Genomic DNA, 16,618 nt, shown 5'->3' with positions numbered 1-16,618 from the left:
CAAGTTCCTGCTGTCCTTTTAAAGTTAAAAATAAAACCAAACTACAACTTTCAACTGCAAAGAGTCATTGTGTAGAATATAAAAAGCACAGCATGGAAACAGATTCAACGAATGTACAAAAAGAGTTTTCATGCCCAGAAAGAACTGAAGGCATCAAAAAACAGGCCCCAAACTACAAATAACAGAGGGCAGTTCAAAAAAACCAGCAAATCCACTCTCTAATGCATAGCAAATTAAACTTAATCAACTCCTCTGCAAGGTTATGCAGGCAATGCACCTTTAAAAGTCTCCACAAACAAAACCAAGAAACAACAAAGAGGTCCAGAGTGCAGTAAATACCAAATCCACAGTAGGCGACAGAAGCCTTACTGTACACAGCTGAGAAAACCTGCCATGGAACAATGGATCACATTTCCATACTAAATTATATTTATCACGCTAAAAATGCTTAGACAAAATGCAGGGTTTCTATTGGGCATTTTTATATCACACTAACTCTCTAAAACGTTCCAGACCTGCTGGGTCCCATTGAAAATTGTTCCTACCCCATGCCGTTGTAAAGGAGACCTTAGACAAAGGGTTAGGATGATGGGAGAGGGCAAGGACAACTACCCTCCACCATGATTTCAGAAAATAAATAAATAAAAGAGGATAGAATAGCCAAAACATACCGCTGGCGGAGGGCATCTCAGGGGAAATCACCACTGTGACAAATGGCCTGAAATGAACTCTTCCAGCGGTCAAGAAGCCCCAGGAAAGGCCCCTCCCGTCCTTATCTACTGCTCGGTTGTACAATGCTCTGCTTTGAACATGTAACACCCCGATGGCGCTGGGCAAGATGAAAGAACCTTTCTCAGTGACTCTGAAACGCCTATTAATTTTTGCCACAACAGACTCACAGCTGACTAAGAAAACACTGCCTTCTATTCCCATCTTAAGACCTTAAGAGAAAAAGCGTTCAGAGAGAATGAGACTCTTTCTGAGTGCAGAGCACTGACTTTATTTCTGCACACGCTGTTTTCCGTCTAACCCTGGGCAGCTTGTTTACACTGAAAGTTATGTTCACCCTTGAAACTTTACGTTACCTGTGTAACATTCTGGCCATCTTAGAACTCAGATCCTTTCCACTTCTGTGCATTCTATGACTGAAAGAGAAAACTTCAAACTATTCTAAAGTCCCTCAAATTTTATCACATTTGGTAAAGCAACAATACAGAAGGAAGAGAATAAAAGAGTGAACTAAAGAACAATCAGACGTCCACATCGTTGAGCGCTTCATAGAAATTTGGCAAGTTAGAATTTCTAAGGGGTTCAGTGAATACCAGCTACAAGAAAATTTCCTTCACCACAAAATGAAATACTATAGTCCATATATCACAAAAGCACAATTTGTGTACTAGTCACCAAAGAAATGTTAGCAAAGAAAAACATTACCCTAAAAGAAATGTGAGAAGTCAAAAATCAATATATTAACTATCTTAAAGAAGGAATGAATTATCTCCTTAACAAAAAGACATTAGCATCTTTCTGATTAGCTGAGATTTCTAGGAGCTTTGCTGTGGTTTTTGGTTTTTATTTTTTTTATTTTTGCTTGTTTGTTCATTTGTTTGTTTAGCCAAGTAGAATGCATAAATACAGTCATTGCTCTGACACACTTTGCATTTGAGGAGACTCCATCCATCCTTTTAGAAACCTGTCCTAGGTAGACACGGAAATAAGTGAGCAGCTGTAGCTTTTAAGATGAACTTGACCCATTGAGGACAAATGAAGTTCATCATTTTGACTTTCAAAACCAAAGACTTCATTATCTACCAAGCTTACAGGGGGCAAACTCTACCTCTTGCACAGAAGCAAGGTTTGGAAAGCACCAGAAATCAATTTTAAATGTCTTTCTAGCTGATATATTTTCTCAAAGCCAGGGTTATTCAGTTTGTGGTCTTATCTTTATTGATTTATTCCACTGTTTCAGGCTATCTTTCTATACTCCTAATGATATTTGATAGTTAAAGACCTAAAGAGTAAAAGACAGACAAATCATGACCAAATGCTTCTGGGAAACAGATTCATAACTATGCTGAATATGTCCATTCTTGAACCTGGTGATCACACCAGTATTTCACACATGTTACCAATTAGAAAACAGAATAAATGGCCTCGGGGAATGAATGTTGACTTCTGAGGGTAGCACACCGACCCAAAAGAAAAAAACTAGCCCCAACATAGTAAATATTAAATATGGCCTAGGAAGAGAGGCTGAACTGAATAACTGTTGTGACTTTAGCATACATCACAGGACAGAACAGCAGCAAACTCACCATGAAAACACAGAAAGTATAAAAAGTCTTACACAGGACAAAAAGAGAGAAAACTACCATCAAAATGGAGGCCATTCCTACTTATCTAGAAGCTATCCAGTACTAAATATCAATAAGGCATGGTTATTACCAAAACTAACAATAATAGAGTTACAACAAACAAAACACCCCAGGACATTTGAGATATTTATGAAGAAAACATGGCATGTAGTTTATTCATTGATCAAATTTTATACTCTACACAAGGAATACATAGGCAATAAAGGATAACAAAATAAAACATTTACCACACACACAAAACAATAAGAAGTTAACTGGTTGATGGCATAGTTCTATGATTTATTAATTCTCTTCTTGCTGCCAAGCATGACTTAAGGACACTAACTGCTAGTGTTAGACTACACATACTGGATTCATAACCTATCAGATTTCATTTCTTTCTTAATTTTTGTTTGTTTATTTGTGCTTGTGTTTTTGTTTTTGAAGACAGGGTTTCTCTGAGTAACCCTAGCTGTCCTGGAACTCACACTAGAACCAAGCAGTACAAACTCTGCCTCCCGAGCTGGGGTTAACGGTGTGAGCCAATGCAGCTAGTTTCAGTCAAATGAAGGTTTTTTTTTTTTTTAAAGAAAAGTTTTGACTTAAAATTGGATGTGATATTTAGACTACATGATGATAAGAGTAAAGAGACTTAAGGAGAAAGAATAACTCTTTTACCTTAGAAGAAAACTAAGAGATGAGCTTCATTTGATGAGACACCTGGACAACGTGCCTCAGTGCCGTGGTTCTCAGCCTGTGAGTCTCAGCCCCTTTCGCAGTTGAATCAAGTATACTGCATAACATATTTTTACATCATGATACATAACAGTAGCAATGCAGTTATGAAGTAGTAATAATGAAGTAATTTTGTAGTTGGGACTCACCAACTATAATTCAGAGGAACTGTATTAAAGGGTCATGGCATTAGAAATATTGAGACCCGCTGCTCTAGGAAGAACAGTGAGAAGCAAGAAAAGATGGTTCTCTAGTGGGCTCAGAACTGTATTTGTAAGTAATGGTTTGGGTCGGAGAATGGATTCAGGGCTAAGTATTCATCGATTCTACTTGGTGCCATTTAAGTATGCAATGAGGGAAATGGAACTTTAGTAATGAGGGAAAAGATACCACAAATATGTGGGTGTCAGGGAAAAGAGCAAAGAACTATTCAGAACCTCTTTGAGACACTCTACGTAACTAGATACTAACTAACCCGGGGCAAGTCCAACATCTAGACAGCACCAGTGTGGGCAATATTAGACCAGGCTCTCTCTGAATACACTCTTCGTTTTTCTCCATCTGAAGCATAAATATGAAAAGTGAATTAATCCTGCCTTTGCATTTGGAAATTACAATGTTAAGTGAATCAACCAAAGGACATATTCCAGCAGCAGTGAGTGCTTATGAAGTACATTTCACCACTGCCTAGAGACAAAGATGTCCTCTGTCACAGTGTGCTTTCTACTTTAAGTACTAACTGTGGTTAGTAATGATATCTTCGATAAATGGGTCAAGAAAACTCTTGACGAATTAGCATCTCCTAAAAGGTAAGCATTAATACAGTTGAGCCTTATACTAACCACAGAGGATGAGTGAGGTGGGAAACAATGAAATTAGAGGAACAAAATGATTTGTTAGTATTTTGTTAGAAAAAAGATAATTGGGATGAAAATTTAAAGAAATTACTTCAAAGGGGCAAAAAATGATCTTTTCTGGAGGTGAATATATATGACACATTGTTTTCTGACGCTGTTGATAAAAAAGTTTAATGATAAGATCTAGCTTTTTATTGAGAAAATATAATTGGTAAAGTAGTGTGTCCCAATGACCAATTGAAGCAAAAGAAAATTGTCCAAGCCACCAACCAAAAAATACACATGGAGGGACTCATGGCTCCAGCCACATATGTAGCAGAGGATGGCCTTGTCTAGCATCAATGGGAGGAGAGGCCCTTGGTCCAGGGAAGGCTCAATGCCCCAGTGTAGAGGAATGCCAGAGCAGTGAAGCAGGAGTAGGTGGACAGGTGGGTGTGGGAGCACCCTCATAGAAGCAGGGAGAGAGAGAATGGGATAGAGGGTTTCCAGAGGAAAATGTAAATAAATAAAATATCCAATTTTTTTTTTAAAAAAAGGAAAGAAAATAGAAGTCTGTAAGTTCATTGAACCATCGATGCTATACCAGTTTTGTGAAGGTCTAACAGCTTTCCAACTGCAGGTCAGTAGATTTGACAGAGTCATCTTGAGGACACATCCTTTACTGAACAGGGACTCTATCACGGTCTGAAGAAAGGAGTGTTCACAACAGCATAAACTACTCTCAAACCAAGACTCTGAGTAAATGTCTCTCTGAGGTTTATTTTCCTGCTAATTCCTATAGTGCAACTGTTGGAAACATGCATAGAAACTGATAAAGGCTGGGTTTTGTTGTTGTTTGTCTTATAGCAATTTTCATCATCATCATTGTCAACAACAACAACAACAACCATGATTACCTACAACCCTAGGAGAGTTCTTATTCCCTTAGACTCTGCAGTGTGCACATTCACTTTGTCAAAAACACTGGTTAGACGAATGATCTTTGATGTGATTATCGTATTTGTTCAAAACAGTAAAGATTCTCTTGGATATATGGTCACTCTGGGAACACTCTAGACTTCAGGCAATAATTTGCAAGCCTCCTCTTCCCCATCTGGCAGATCTAAGCGTCACCAGGAAGGAGTGATCCCTTTGCCAGTCTTCAGGTCCATCATGATTTATTCGGAGTACACAAGTACCACTGACCTATGGCTACTCCTTTGCCTTAGCTAAAATTCTTTAATCAAAAAAATTAAAAAGGAAACACATTCAACAGCTCCATAAATACCCACTCGACAGAACAAAAACCAAGACCAAACACAAACCAAAAAGTAGGGTCTCTGTAGAGTTTCAAGCTGATGAACCAAAATCTCCTCAGGAAAAAACACGTGTGCATAGCAATCCTGTTCTACTCTCCTCCTCCACTCCCCTCACCCCCAACAAAAGGAAATCTTAGAATTAATCCTGAAATGTTCGCTTACTCAAATTTGATCTTACATCCTTGTAAAATAGCTGAAGAATTATTCTGAACATTTCAGAAATGCCTACCTCAGCCTGGCAGAGTGCATGAAGACCTTGTAACACCAAAGCAGCTGGAGAAGCTTGATCAGGCTTGGTGCATTCGTTCAACACCTGAGAAATGGCTGCCAGCATGTCTGCACCATGCTGATAGGGCCTACGACAAATGACAGTTTCAAATCAAAATTAGAGCCAAGAAGTCACTATCATCCCCAAATCTTTTGACTATAATAAAGGTATTAATTCTTTTTTTAAATCCCATGTACCTACTAGAGATTCACCCTTAAATACTAACAGCATTTGATCTTCAAGATCTTTATATTATCATTTCTGCTGCAAATTAATGCTTATTTTATACAGCAGTTAAAAAATGAAGATACTGTTACAAATTCATGCACATACACATGTGCACATGCATATGCACAGGCACACACGTGTATATGGGTACCATTTCTTCTGGAGATTTACTTGTCTATGCAGACACACATGGAGGCCAAAGGTTGATATCTGGTGTCTTTCTTCATTACTCTTTGCCTTTTATTTTTCAAACAAGGTCTGTCACTGGACCTGGGCCTTACTTTTCCAGCTAGACTATCTGCGTAGCCAGGAGATTCCAGGGGTCCAACTCTCTCCACTCCTCTACTGTTGCATTTAAGACTTAACCAACGTGCTCAGCTTTTATATGGGCACTGGGGATCCAAACTCAGGTTCTCATGCTTGTACTGCAACCCTGTACCCACTGAGCTACCTAGGCAACACTGAAGAAGGCACTTTCCAATGAGTTTCATTCTTTAAGTCATAAATCCTGTTGGCAGAATTGGCAAATTTTTCATTAATGTATTTATTCACTTTACATCTGGATCACAGCCCCACTTCCTCCTCTCTTCCCAGTCCAACCCTCACACTCCCTCCCCGAATTCTACCTTCTCTTTCTCCTCAGAAAAGGGAACACTTCCCATCCCCATGCATATCAAGTCACAGCAGGGCTAGGCAGATTCTCTCTGACTGAGGCCAGACAAGGCAGCCTAGCTGGGGCAAAGGGATCCCAAGACAGGCAAAAGAGTCAGAGACAGCCCCTGCTCCAGTGGTTAAGAGACCCATAGAAAGACCAAGCTATGCATCCGTTACATGTATGGAGGGCCTAGGTCCAGCTCCTGCATGTTCTTTAGTTAGTGGTTCAGTTCATATGAGCACCCATGGGCCCAGGTTAGTTGACTCTGTGGGTCTCCTTGTGGTGTCTAGCTCCTGCAATCATTCCCACATTTTTAACAATGATAAATTAATGGACAATCTTTATAAAGATTATAGGAAAAGGCAAAGCTATTTCTGTCTGCTGGTTGTTCTGACATCAGATAGTGAGTATGAAAGCAGACACTGAAGATCAGATGATTCATGATCATGACACTAAAAGTGGTAAATATATTTATCATCACCATGATAATAAATATACTAATACAAGGGATAACTATCCCACACCAGGCTTCATCCACCCATGTCCTTTGCCCTCCCTACCTACCTCTTCTGCATACACTGTGCCACCCCCAGAATGTGTTTAACCGAACAATTGGTCACATCTACTCTCTGAAAGTCTCAAGGACACAAGGTCCGTTCTCTAACTAACAAACTGTCAATAAATGAAATTGCCTGACAAGGTTCTTCTGGCTCACTGTCCCACAAAAGGAAGAGATTTTCCAAAGCTGGGAGGGAAACTGATATATGTGAGGAGAGGAAAGCAAGGCCCATGAGTAAGTTCTCAAGACTGATGTAGTCTGATGGCCAACCTTCCCTGCACCTCAAGACTGATGTAGTCTGATGGCCAACCTTCCCTGGACCTCAAGACTGATCTAGTCTGATGGCCAATCTTCCCTGCACCTCAACCTTCCTGGAAAATAAGAATGTCGGCTAAGAACTTGTGTCTGAAATTTGTTCCATGCCAAGATTTTAATAACATCCAGACACACGGGTCTTGAGTTAAGTAAGTCTGGCTTTTTTGTACCATAGCCCGCTCTTTCTCTTTTGTACACAGGCTGAGAAAAGAGACAGAAGTGCTAAGGTTTCTATTCTTACACATTCTGACACAAACTCTTACTGGGAACAGGAATGACCCATGCAATCAACAGTGGTGTCTACCTCCTGCACACCAACGGGACACATCCTTTACACTGGGGTCCTGGACAGAAGAACAGTATGTCCACAGACTACAATGCCACAGCCTGGCATGAGTATGAAGCTACTGAACCAGAAGTTACATCAAATGCACCCAATCTAGTTCCTCTTCACAGTTTTACTTGGCCCCATTCAAGTGGGGGGAAAAGAAGAAATTTAAGCAATGGTAGCTTTGCCTATGTTGTTCCAACCTTAGCTCTTCAATTAATCTAGACTAGCAGTCAGTTCTTTGTCATCATGTTTTCCTAAAAGACTAGAGGATAAAAGGAAATTCAACACCATTTTTTCTCTTGCTATCCTATACTGTATATAATACCATACAAGTCACAATTAGGCCGTTCCTACTAAGTGCTTACAAGAATCTGGCCTAAGTGTTGTACTGCGGCACACATCTGTAATCTCAGCCATTAAGAAGCTGAAACAGGAAGATTATGAGTTCAAGGTCAGTCTGAGTTACCCAGTAAGACCACAAATCAAAAGCAAAACAAAGAATTGTTTATGACCACAGTCAACTGCTTAGTTGTCAGGCATTTATATACAGAAGAAGAAAAAATATGTCATCCTATATATTGTGACATTACAGCAACATATAGCATGTTACTAAAATATTAAATTATTACCCAAAACATACTTGCTTTTGAAAAATAATGTATCCTTCTGTATTATAAAAAGAAAGAGGAACAGTTAAGCGAAAAGTACCCTGTCACTGCATGCATCCTGAAGAAGTTATCTTACCTCTGTTTACATATGTCTCTGATGGATGCAGCTTTTGCAATCAGTTTCTCCCACTGCAGCTCCTTGCCCACAGAGAGAGAGGGTGCATCAGACATGGCCATGAAGCGCTGCAGTTCAGGGTACACACGATCCTAATAAAATCATTTCACGAAAAAAAAAAAAAAAAGAGAGAGAGAGAGAGAGAGAGACAGATAATTTGCTAATTCGAGCTGAATAACCATTATCTTTTATGCAGCATTTTCACCTCCAAATCTGCATTTGCATTTGGAAATTATAATGTATCTCTGCTAATCAGCAGAGAATAATGCTGCTCTGATTATAGAGGTTTTCCTTACAGACCTGTGCACTGTTCATCCTAGAAAACAAGTAGCCAGATCACACCCTTTCTATAAAGCCTCTAATCACAAGTTTATTTCTATTACTTTATCAAACAAATGGAGAAATAAATGTCAGAAGTAGTGCAATAAGATTATTTTATGTTCTTAATTTCTGAGTCAAACAGAAGTGACTGTTTTACAGATCAAGTACACCACAATAAATCAAAATCTGTCGAGGTAGTCGTTGATGGGACTATTACTAAATCTGAGCAGCTCTGTCACATAGTTATTGTTCTTCAGAGGAAGGAACACGTTTAATATGCAACAAGTGTATAGCTGGGCTTACCTGCTTTTCCCACAGAGATGTCAACAGGCGTAACGTGACAGCTCTTAGTCGTGGTGTGGTCCCCAGCAGTTGAATCACCCGCAGAATCTGCCCTACGCATACCTGGAAAAGTATTAAGGAAACGGTTTTCATGGAGAAAGGCAACCTCAAGGTTGCAAACCGCATTTTAAAGTCTTTGTTTCAAGTAAAAACTGGAGTGTAAGCTTGCATAACTCTTCCCCATCTTCTGAGAACAAGGGAGGTAGCTTGGGGAGGAACTAATCAGCAATCTGGGGAACAAGAGGCCTAACAGCAAATGTGAAAACAGACATTTAGGGATTTAAATGAATTTTTACATACTGTAATAAATTTATCCGTAGACATTATCTACTATAAAACAAAAATAAAGGGGCAAGAAATAATCTTAGAAAAATGAGTTCCTAAAATTTCATAATAGGAAATAGAAATCAAGAGCAAGCATTTAGGTTTCTACCCTTCTCCTCCCACTAAAAAGTTAGTCAAGTAATATATGAAGTAGAGATAAGTACCAAATATTTAGGTTTCTCTCCCCACCCCCTAAAACACTAGTCAAGTGATATACTAACCTTGTGAACACCAAGTGTGGGCAAAGTATATAATATATGATTATATGATACAGGGTCTAAGGGTCTCCCCAATTTGAACATCAGAACTGGAATCAGATGTGGTACCTAAGACAAATTTAAAGGACATGTAAATTAGGCCATGGTCTGAACTCTACAAACCAAGCCCACCTCTTATTTTTCAAAGCAGTAGTATGGCTGTGGATGAATTAGAAGGATTAGAAATGTCCTATTTGTTATTAATGGCAATTTCATATTAACACTTACATTCCAAATCTATTATAATGAACTTCCAAACAAGAGTTAAAATCTGCATTTCTTAAACAACTATGACACCAAATAATAAGGAAGTTAATATATAGGCTATCCACAAGAAATTTATAGTTCAGACAGTTAACACTTAAGCTACACAAACAGGAAATAACTCCACACAGAGATATATCCACTTAGGTTATTCTCATGTGAAATAATTAAAATCAGGGTCCTACAAAGGAGGTGAGTAGTTTAACATGTCTCTATAAGCCCTTGTTTCTATCTCCATGCATTACAAAATAAAATGGAAAAAAAAAAAAAACAATGTATTCATTGGTCATGAGAATAAATGTTAAGGTAGTATTTCCCACACTGACTCCATTCAGTGAAATCCCAGCTAAAATTACTTGGTTGGGTACTAGTCCTAAAAGCAAAGGAGGTTGAAAGCTAAAACAACCTCAAATGTCTATAGACAGAGTAGACAGAGAATGTGACAAAAAGACACAACTCGTGAAAAATGGAGAACGGGTGATTGCAATGTGCCCAGCCCCAGCGGATACATCCAGAAAACAACTTTTCTACCCACATCTCGGAAACAGGAAGGGTGGGGTGGGCAGAATGAATCGAGGAGGCAGATTCCCAGAAAATCTGCTGTGAGCGTATCTTCTCAAAATGACAGAGAAACTTCACCTAGGATCACTGCCTAAACTCCCCTGCAGGGCAATGTCAGCACACATGTTACTGTGGAAAGGGGATCTCACAAGGGTCTATCCAGAGAGAAGGAACCATAAGCAAATAATGGCTAATGAGAGAGAAAATTCACTTTTCCTAGGGATGAGTCCCTTAATTGTTTATCCAATAATCAGTCCTGAAACCATACACATACTAACAACACAAAACAGACATAGCAGGTTGTAGTCATATATTTATACACATATATATGTAATAATAACAAAGGGAAAGTAAGACACGAGTTTGAGAGTAGGGAGCATGAGAAAGTCGAGGAAGGACAAAGAAGGACAGAAAAGATGTAATTTCATTATAGCTGTAAAAAAAACTTTTAATTTTGCAAAACACAAAACAAACAAAACAGCTGGGCACAGTGGCATACGACAATCACAGCACTAAGGACACTGCGGAGGAGGAATGCAGGTTCAGACACTCAGGACTAGAGGTTGGGGCCAACCAGGGCTCTACAGGGACTTAAAGTCTGCCAGACAAAAACAGTCAAACAAACAAACAAACAAAACAAAAACATCATGCTGTCTCAAAAGAGCATGAAAAAACTCTCCCTAAAGTAACGTGTGATTCTTTATATAGTCCAAGCCTTAGCTTAATAGGCCAAAGTGTAATCCAAAAACCTAGTCCTCGACATTTCAACGGCTTGAATCCTTTATTTACTGGTTTCTTCTAAGCCTCTTAGAAGGCATTGACTTTAATTTCAGGAAGGAAGAATGTCCTTTTACCCCTACCACGAAAACGTGTGACAGCTAAAATATTAGTCTGCTAATGATCCTTGCCATGTGTATCGCGGCAGTGCCTGAGCTGTGCTGGCTATAAGCTCACGGTACACCGCCAGAATTCCTAAGGAGTTTCACAGGTTATAGGGCTTCGCCGGCACAGAGACTCCATTGCTCTCCGCCTGGACAAATGAAGGAAGACAATTTTTTGAACTGGCTTCTTATTTCCCGTTTTAATTAAAAACAAAAGGTTATCTTAGATTGCCTTCCACGGGTCTCAATCAATTATGTGCTGTGTAACGGTTTCTACCAGGGCACTCTGACAGATCCTTAGTTCTGAGAATGGCAATCAGAGTGTTTAGTGCATTTTATAAAACAGTGTATTTAATCATGTGGCTTTTAAACAAATGTCTTAATTATACTGTCAGTAGAGAAATAAAATGCTGTATTTATGCCCTAAAAGTAGAGCTGCTTTAAGAGCCTTAGACCTCAGGAAACATCAGCCTTTTCTGTCTGCTTCCACCCAAAAAAAAGTCAGATGTTTACACTGGCTATTCTACATCATCTCTGTCATCCTTAAGTCATGGTAGCTGACGAGCGGACACTGTGGGTCTCCCTCAGCACGTATGTAGCAGAGGGCTGCCTTGTCTGGCCTCAGAGGAGAGAATGTGCCTAATCCTACAGAGACTTGATGCCCGAGGGAGGAAAGATACACTACTGGTACATCCTCTCAGAGGCAACAGGGCGGGGGAATAAGGGTAAGAGCTATGGGAGGGGTACCAGGAGGGGGCAATATTTGGGATGTATAAAAAAAGATTAATTAATAAAAATATAATTGGAGAAAAAAGACATATCCCAAATTGTAGGATATATATATATATATATATATATATATATATATATATATATAAATTGGGGGTAAAAAAAGACATAATGACCCAAGTTAAGTAGCCATGTAGGTAGAATATATACTATGTATTCTCCGATATAGAAAAGCTTGAATGAGAACAGCACTAAACCTGTCTAAAAGGAAATGTTAACGAGACCTGTTGTAAATGAAAAGCAAGTATGCTAGACAGCACCACAGAAACACAGAAAACTCTAAAGTTCACTTGAAAAGTAAATACATAGACAGTCAAAATCCTATATTATGGTAATGAGACATTTATCATATAAAACACAATTTTTTGCATTTATTTATTAGGAGATAAAGGAAGGAATGCCACCATGCATGTGTGAAGATCAGAGCTTAAACTAAAGCAAAAGTGCTCTCATTCTAAAGGATCAAACTCAGACCAGCAGGCTTGGTCACAGCATCTTTAGCAGCTGCTCCAGTTTGCTGCACCATATATATATATCTTTTAATTCTATTAAATGAGTTAGAAGGCAAAAACATAAATACTGTAGCTATGAAATATATAAATAGACACAATAAAGGTAATGTTAAAAAAATAAAGAGCAGGGTTTATATATTGACTGGCATTTATGTACACAAATTATCAGCTGAAAAAGACTGCTGCACCTAAATGATGTTTTATTTGATGCCCTTGGTAACTGTAAAGAAAATAATCATAAAAATACACGAAAGAAAGCAAAGAACCAATGCAAGAATAAACACAGAAAAACAAACAAAAAAGTAGCAAAAGATGTGTAGCAAAAAGCTACCAGACAGACCGGAAGCAGTTGGCAACTGCAAGTTCTGTCACACTACTAACTTCACTTAAGGTTAAGGGGTTCAGCTCCACCCAAAAGACAAAGCAGCTCAGTGGACAGACAGCAAGGTCCAGCTGTGTAAATGCTGCAGGACACTGACTTGAGAGCCAAAGGCACAGGGCTGAGAGCAGAGACACTCTACACAAGTGGTGATCAAGAGACAGTCAGAATGGCCAAAAACATCAAGCAACAAAAAAAGTTATTGTTTTTAAACCAACAAATTCAAAAGTTGAAAAAAACAATAAATAAAACTAATATATGATCTAGTAAACTTACTTCTTAGCATTTGTCCATAACAAGCAAGAGGAGAACTTCAAGAAGATATTTACAAACTCATAATCACTGCAGCATTATCCACAATCATAATTCACAATTATTCACAACAGAGACAACCTAGATGTCAACCAAGGCCATCAATGGATGGGTGGAGGGACACAGTGCTGCCTGTACTACTCTGCCTTCAAAGAGAAGTAACCCTATCACACGGACAACTTAGCTGAGCCTTGAGGAATTCTGCTTAGAGAAGCAAGCCAGGCACAAAGAACAAATACCATGTAATCCACTGAAATAAAGTAACAAAAGAGGCCAGCAAAAAGTAATAGTAGCTCCTAGCTGATATGGGAAGGAAATGTGAGAGAGCGCTGCTCTGTAGAGACAGAACATCAGTAATCAGCAATGAGAATACACTTGCAATCTACTGTACAGCAATTTTTAGTTTGCAGTGTTGCACAACATTATATGTATTGTATAAATATCTACCGTATAACAACGTTCATATAGTTAGCAATATTATACAATATTATACTTAGAAATCCGTTGAGATAGATTTCACACTGTTGACTTAGTTGAGAAAGATTTCACACTGCTGATCTTTTTTTTTTTTGGAGCTGGGGACCGAACCCAGGGCCTTGTGCTTCCTGGGCAAGCGCTCTACCACTGAGCTAAATCCCAAACCCCACTGCTGATCTTTTTAACCAAGAAAAAAAGAATCATGGATTCGTTTGTTAAGAGTAAGAAAGGCTGGTCATCATGATCCTGCCTTTGTACCCAGCATGCAGAGGCCCAGGCAGATGGCTTTCCATCAGTTTGAGGCCAGTCTGGGATATAGGGTAAGTCCCAGAACAGTCAGGGCTAACAGCAGTCCACATCTCAAAAAAGGAAAGGCAAAAAGTCAGAAAGACTTTATGCTTTGTCAAGTTCATTTAATTTAACTATTTTATTTTCTGTATGATAAAATTGAAACCCATAGGAATCTTCATTTATTAGTAGCCAGAGAATGATGAGAATTCGTGTCTCAATATACTCATCTATTCTTTTATGGCACAGTAACAAGAAACAAAGATTTTAGACTGTCTATTACAGGAATATGGAGTTATATGAACCTTCTGCCATTAAAAAGGTAAAAAAAAAAAAAAAAAAAAAAAACCAAACCCTCAAGTGAAACACAATCCTGCATTTCCCTGGAATCAAGAACATTAAAATTGAAATATAATAATTTAACTCCAATTCCAGGAAAAATATACATGCTGCCAAGCCTTCAATAGGGGACACACACACACACACACACACACACACACACACACACACTCTTACAGATAGCTCTATAGTAAAAATCACAAGCAGCACTATTTACTTACCGATTACAATGTAAGTGCTTTGTTACAATATCAGTCATCAAATATGAGACTTTATAATGCTTATAACTAGTTCTCTTTCTTAAGAGAGGAGAGGCATGGCTATCACTAAAATGAAAATATACCAATAAACACATAAATAGAAAATTACCAGGGAAAAGGATCGAAGAACAAGGTAATCATCCAACAGAAGAGGGAAGCAGACACAACAGTGTCTATTTCTCTTCTACTTTCCAACTGGTGTCACAGACACCAGGCAAAAGCACCACAAAGTGCACTGATGATTCATGTTTTATTCGAATCCCTGTGCTGACCCACGATCAAAGGGCATTCCAAAGACCTGCATGGGGAACCAGGGGAGTCGCAGCAGAGTTCAGGGGTGGTGTGAACAAAGCACTACCCATTTCTAGCATTAAAGCAAAAGAAGCCAGAGGCGATGTATACAGTCAGCCTAAGCAAATACAAGTCCAGAGAGGGAGGGCACCTGGTGAGGAGTCTCAGCGCCTGTGCTCACCTGAAAAGAGCTAGGACTTCCTCGCTGGCCTTCGCCTTCCCCACAGAGGTACTGTGCACACAGTAGGGGCATTCCCTTCACGCCCTTGCTTTTAAGTGCATCTCTTTGAACACAGTTCCTGCCACCATTTCTCCCAGGTCACCTGGTGAGAAGAGCATCTGCACCCTGCTCCACCCACACTCCACAGTAAGCCCACGGCTTTCTTACACAGGTTTCTACACCTTGGAATTGAGCAAATGCTGGTCCAGTTTTGCCTAAAACTTAGCCCTGTGAAATGTGGACCTAAATTCTATGTGTGCAAGTTTCTTTGCCACTTCTCAAAGACTATCAAATAATAAATATGCACAAGACTATAAATGAAAAGGTAAAACACAAATTTTATGTTACAAAAAAATGGTAATGTACTTGAGTTGTGTCTATAGGCATAGGCAGAAATGAATCTAAGAATTTTAATACTTAAAGGGCCTTTTTAAAAATCCTTCATTTGAGGGGTTGGAGAGATGGCTCGGTGGTTAAAAACACTTGTCTTTGCAGAGGACTGGGTTCAGTTCCCAGCACCCACATGGCAGATCACGATTACCAGTAACTCTAAATCCAGACTGACTTCCTTGGCCACCAAGCCGTGTACATGATGTACATACATATATGCAGGAAAACACGCAGACACATAAACTGAAATCTTAAAAACAAACCTCTTCACCTTAGTTGGATGTTGTATGACACATGTATACTCCCAACTGCTGGAGAAAATGAGGCAACAAAATCCCTCCAACCCAGGAGCTATAAATCTGGGTCACACAAGCGTGCACAGACATACCTCCACCCCCTACCCCCACACACACAAATCACTCTACCAAAAAAAGGACATTATATACAATTAGGCTTTTTAAGATTAATTAATTCCTTCTTCCTCAATTACCTGACGTTTCTAATTATAGCACTGCTTACTGCTTAAGTAATTCATTGGAAAGCAGTCCACTGATAGGTAGTGAAAAGTTAATTATTTCCTCCACATATAAGAAGTCTGTAGACATCAAAAGTAAGGTAAATGTGGTATAATTTTACTCCTCTGAGATTCAATTATAGTTACATCACAACACCATCATTAAGCAAATAGTCTTAAGCACTGGCTCTCCACCTTCCCAATGCTGCAACACTTTAAATACTGTTCCTCGTGTTGTGATAACCCAATCATAAAATTATTTTGTTGCTACTTTATAACTTCAATTTTGCTTCTGTTACAAACCATAATGTAAATACCAAATATATACAGAATACTGAGATTCAGGATAGCAGCTGTACAACCACACTCGACACCCCATCACCCCACCCCACCCCACACCGCTCGACCCTCCCACCCGAGATGGACAGTGATGCAGAATCTCTGTGTACTGTATGGTCGCATTGCTTGTAAATAAAAAATCCTGGGGCCCATAGGAAAGAGTGGAATAGAAGGT

At 39.1% G+C, this 16,618-nt stretch overlaps 1 protein-coding gene across 7 annotated transcripts in view; it reads right to left on the bottom strand.

Moving 5' to 3' along the window:
* Positions 1-16,618, bottom strand: part of Focad (focadhesin) — a 330,597-nt gene that overhangs the window by 174,981 nt on the left and 138,998 nt on the right. For all 7 annotated transcript variants that reach the window (XR_015619711.1, XR_015619712.1, XR_015619713.1 and 4 more), the window contains 4 exon segments: positions 9,592-9,696; positions 9,008-9,109; positions 8,345-8,475; positions 5,474-5,600 (listed from right to left, as the gene is read on the bottom strand). Coding sequence is in view for 4 of the 7 variants with exons in the window: in XM_087549044.1 (XP_087405170.1) it covers positions 5,474-5,600; positions 8,345-8,475; positions 9,008-9,109; positions 9,592-9,696 (465 nt within the window). In the remaining 3 variants the exon portion in view is untranslated.

This window comes from Rattus norvegicus, chromosome 5 (genome assembly GCF_021556685.1).
Source record: "Rattus norvegicus strain SHRSP/BbbUtx chromosome 5, alternate assembly SHRSP_T2T, whole genome shotgun sequence".
NCBI classification, from domain to species: Eukaryota; Metazoa; Chordata; class Mammalia; order Rodentia; family Muridae; genus Rattus; species Rattus norvegicus.
The sequence above is the reverse complement of the archived record's forward strand: the minus strand, read 5'-3'. Positions and strand labels throughout refer to the sequence as shown.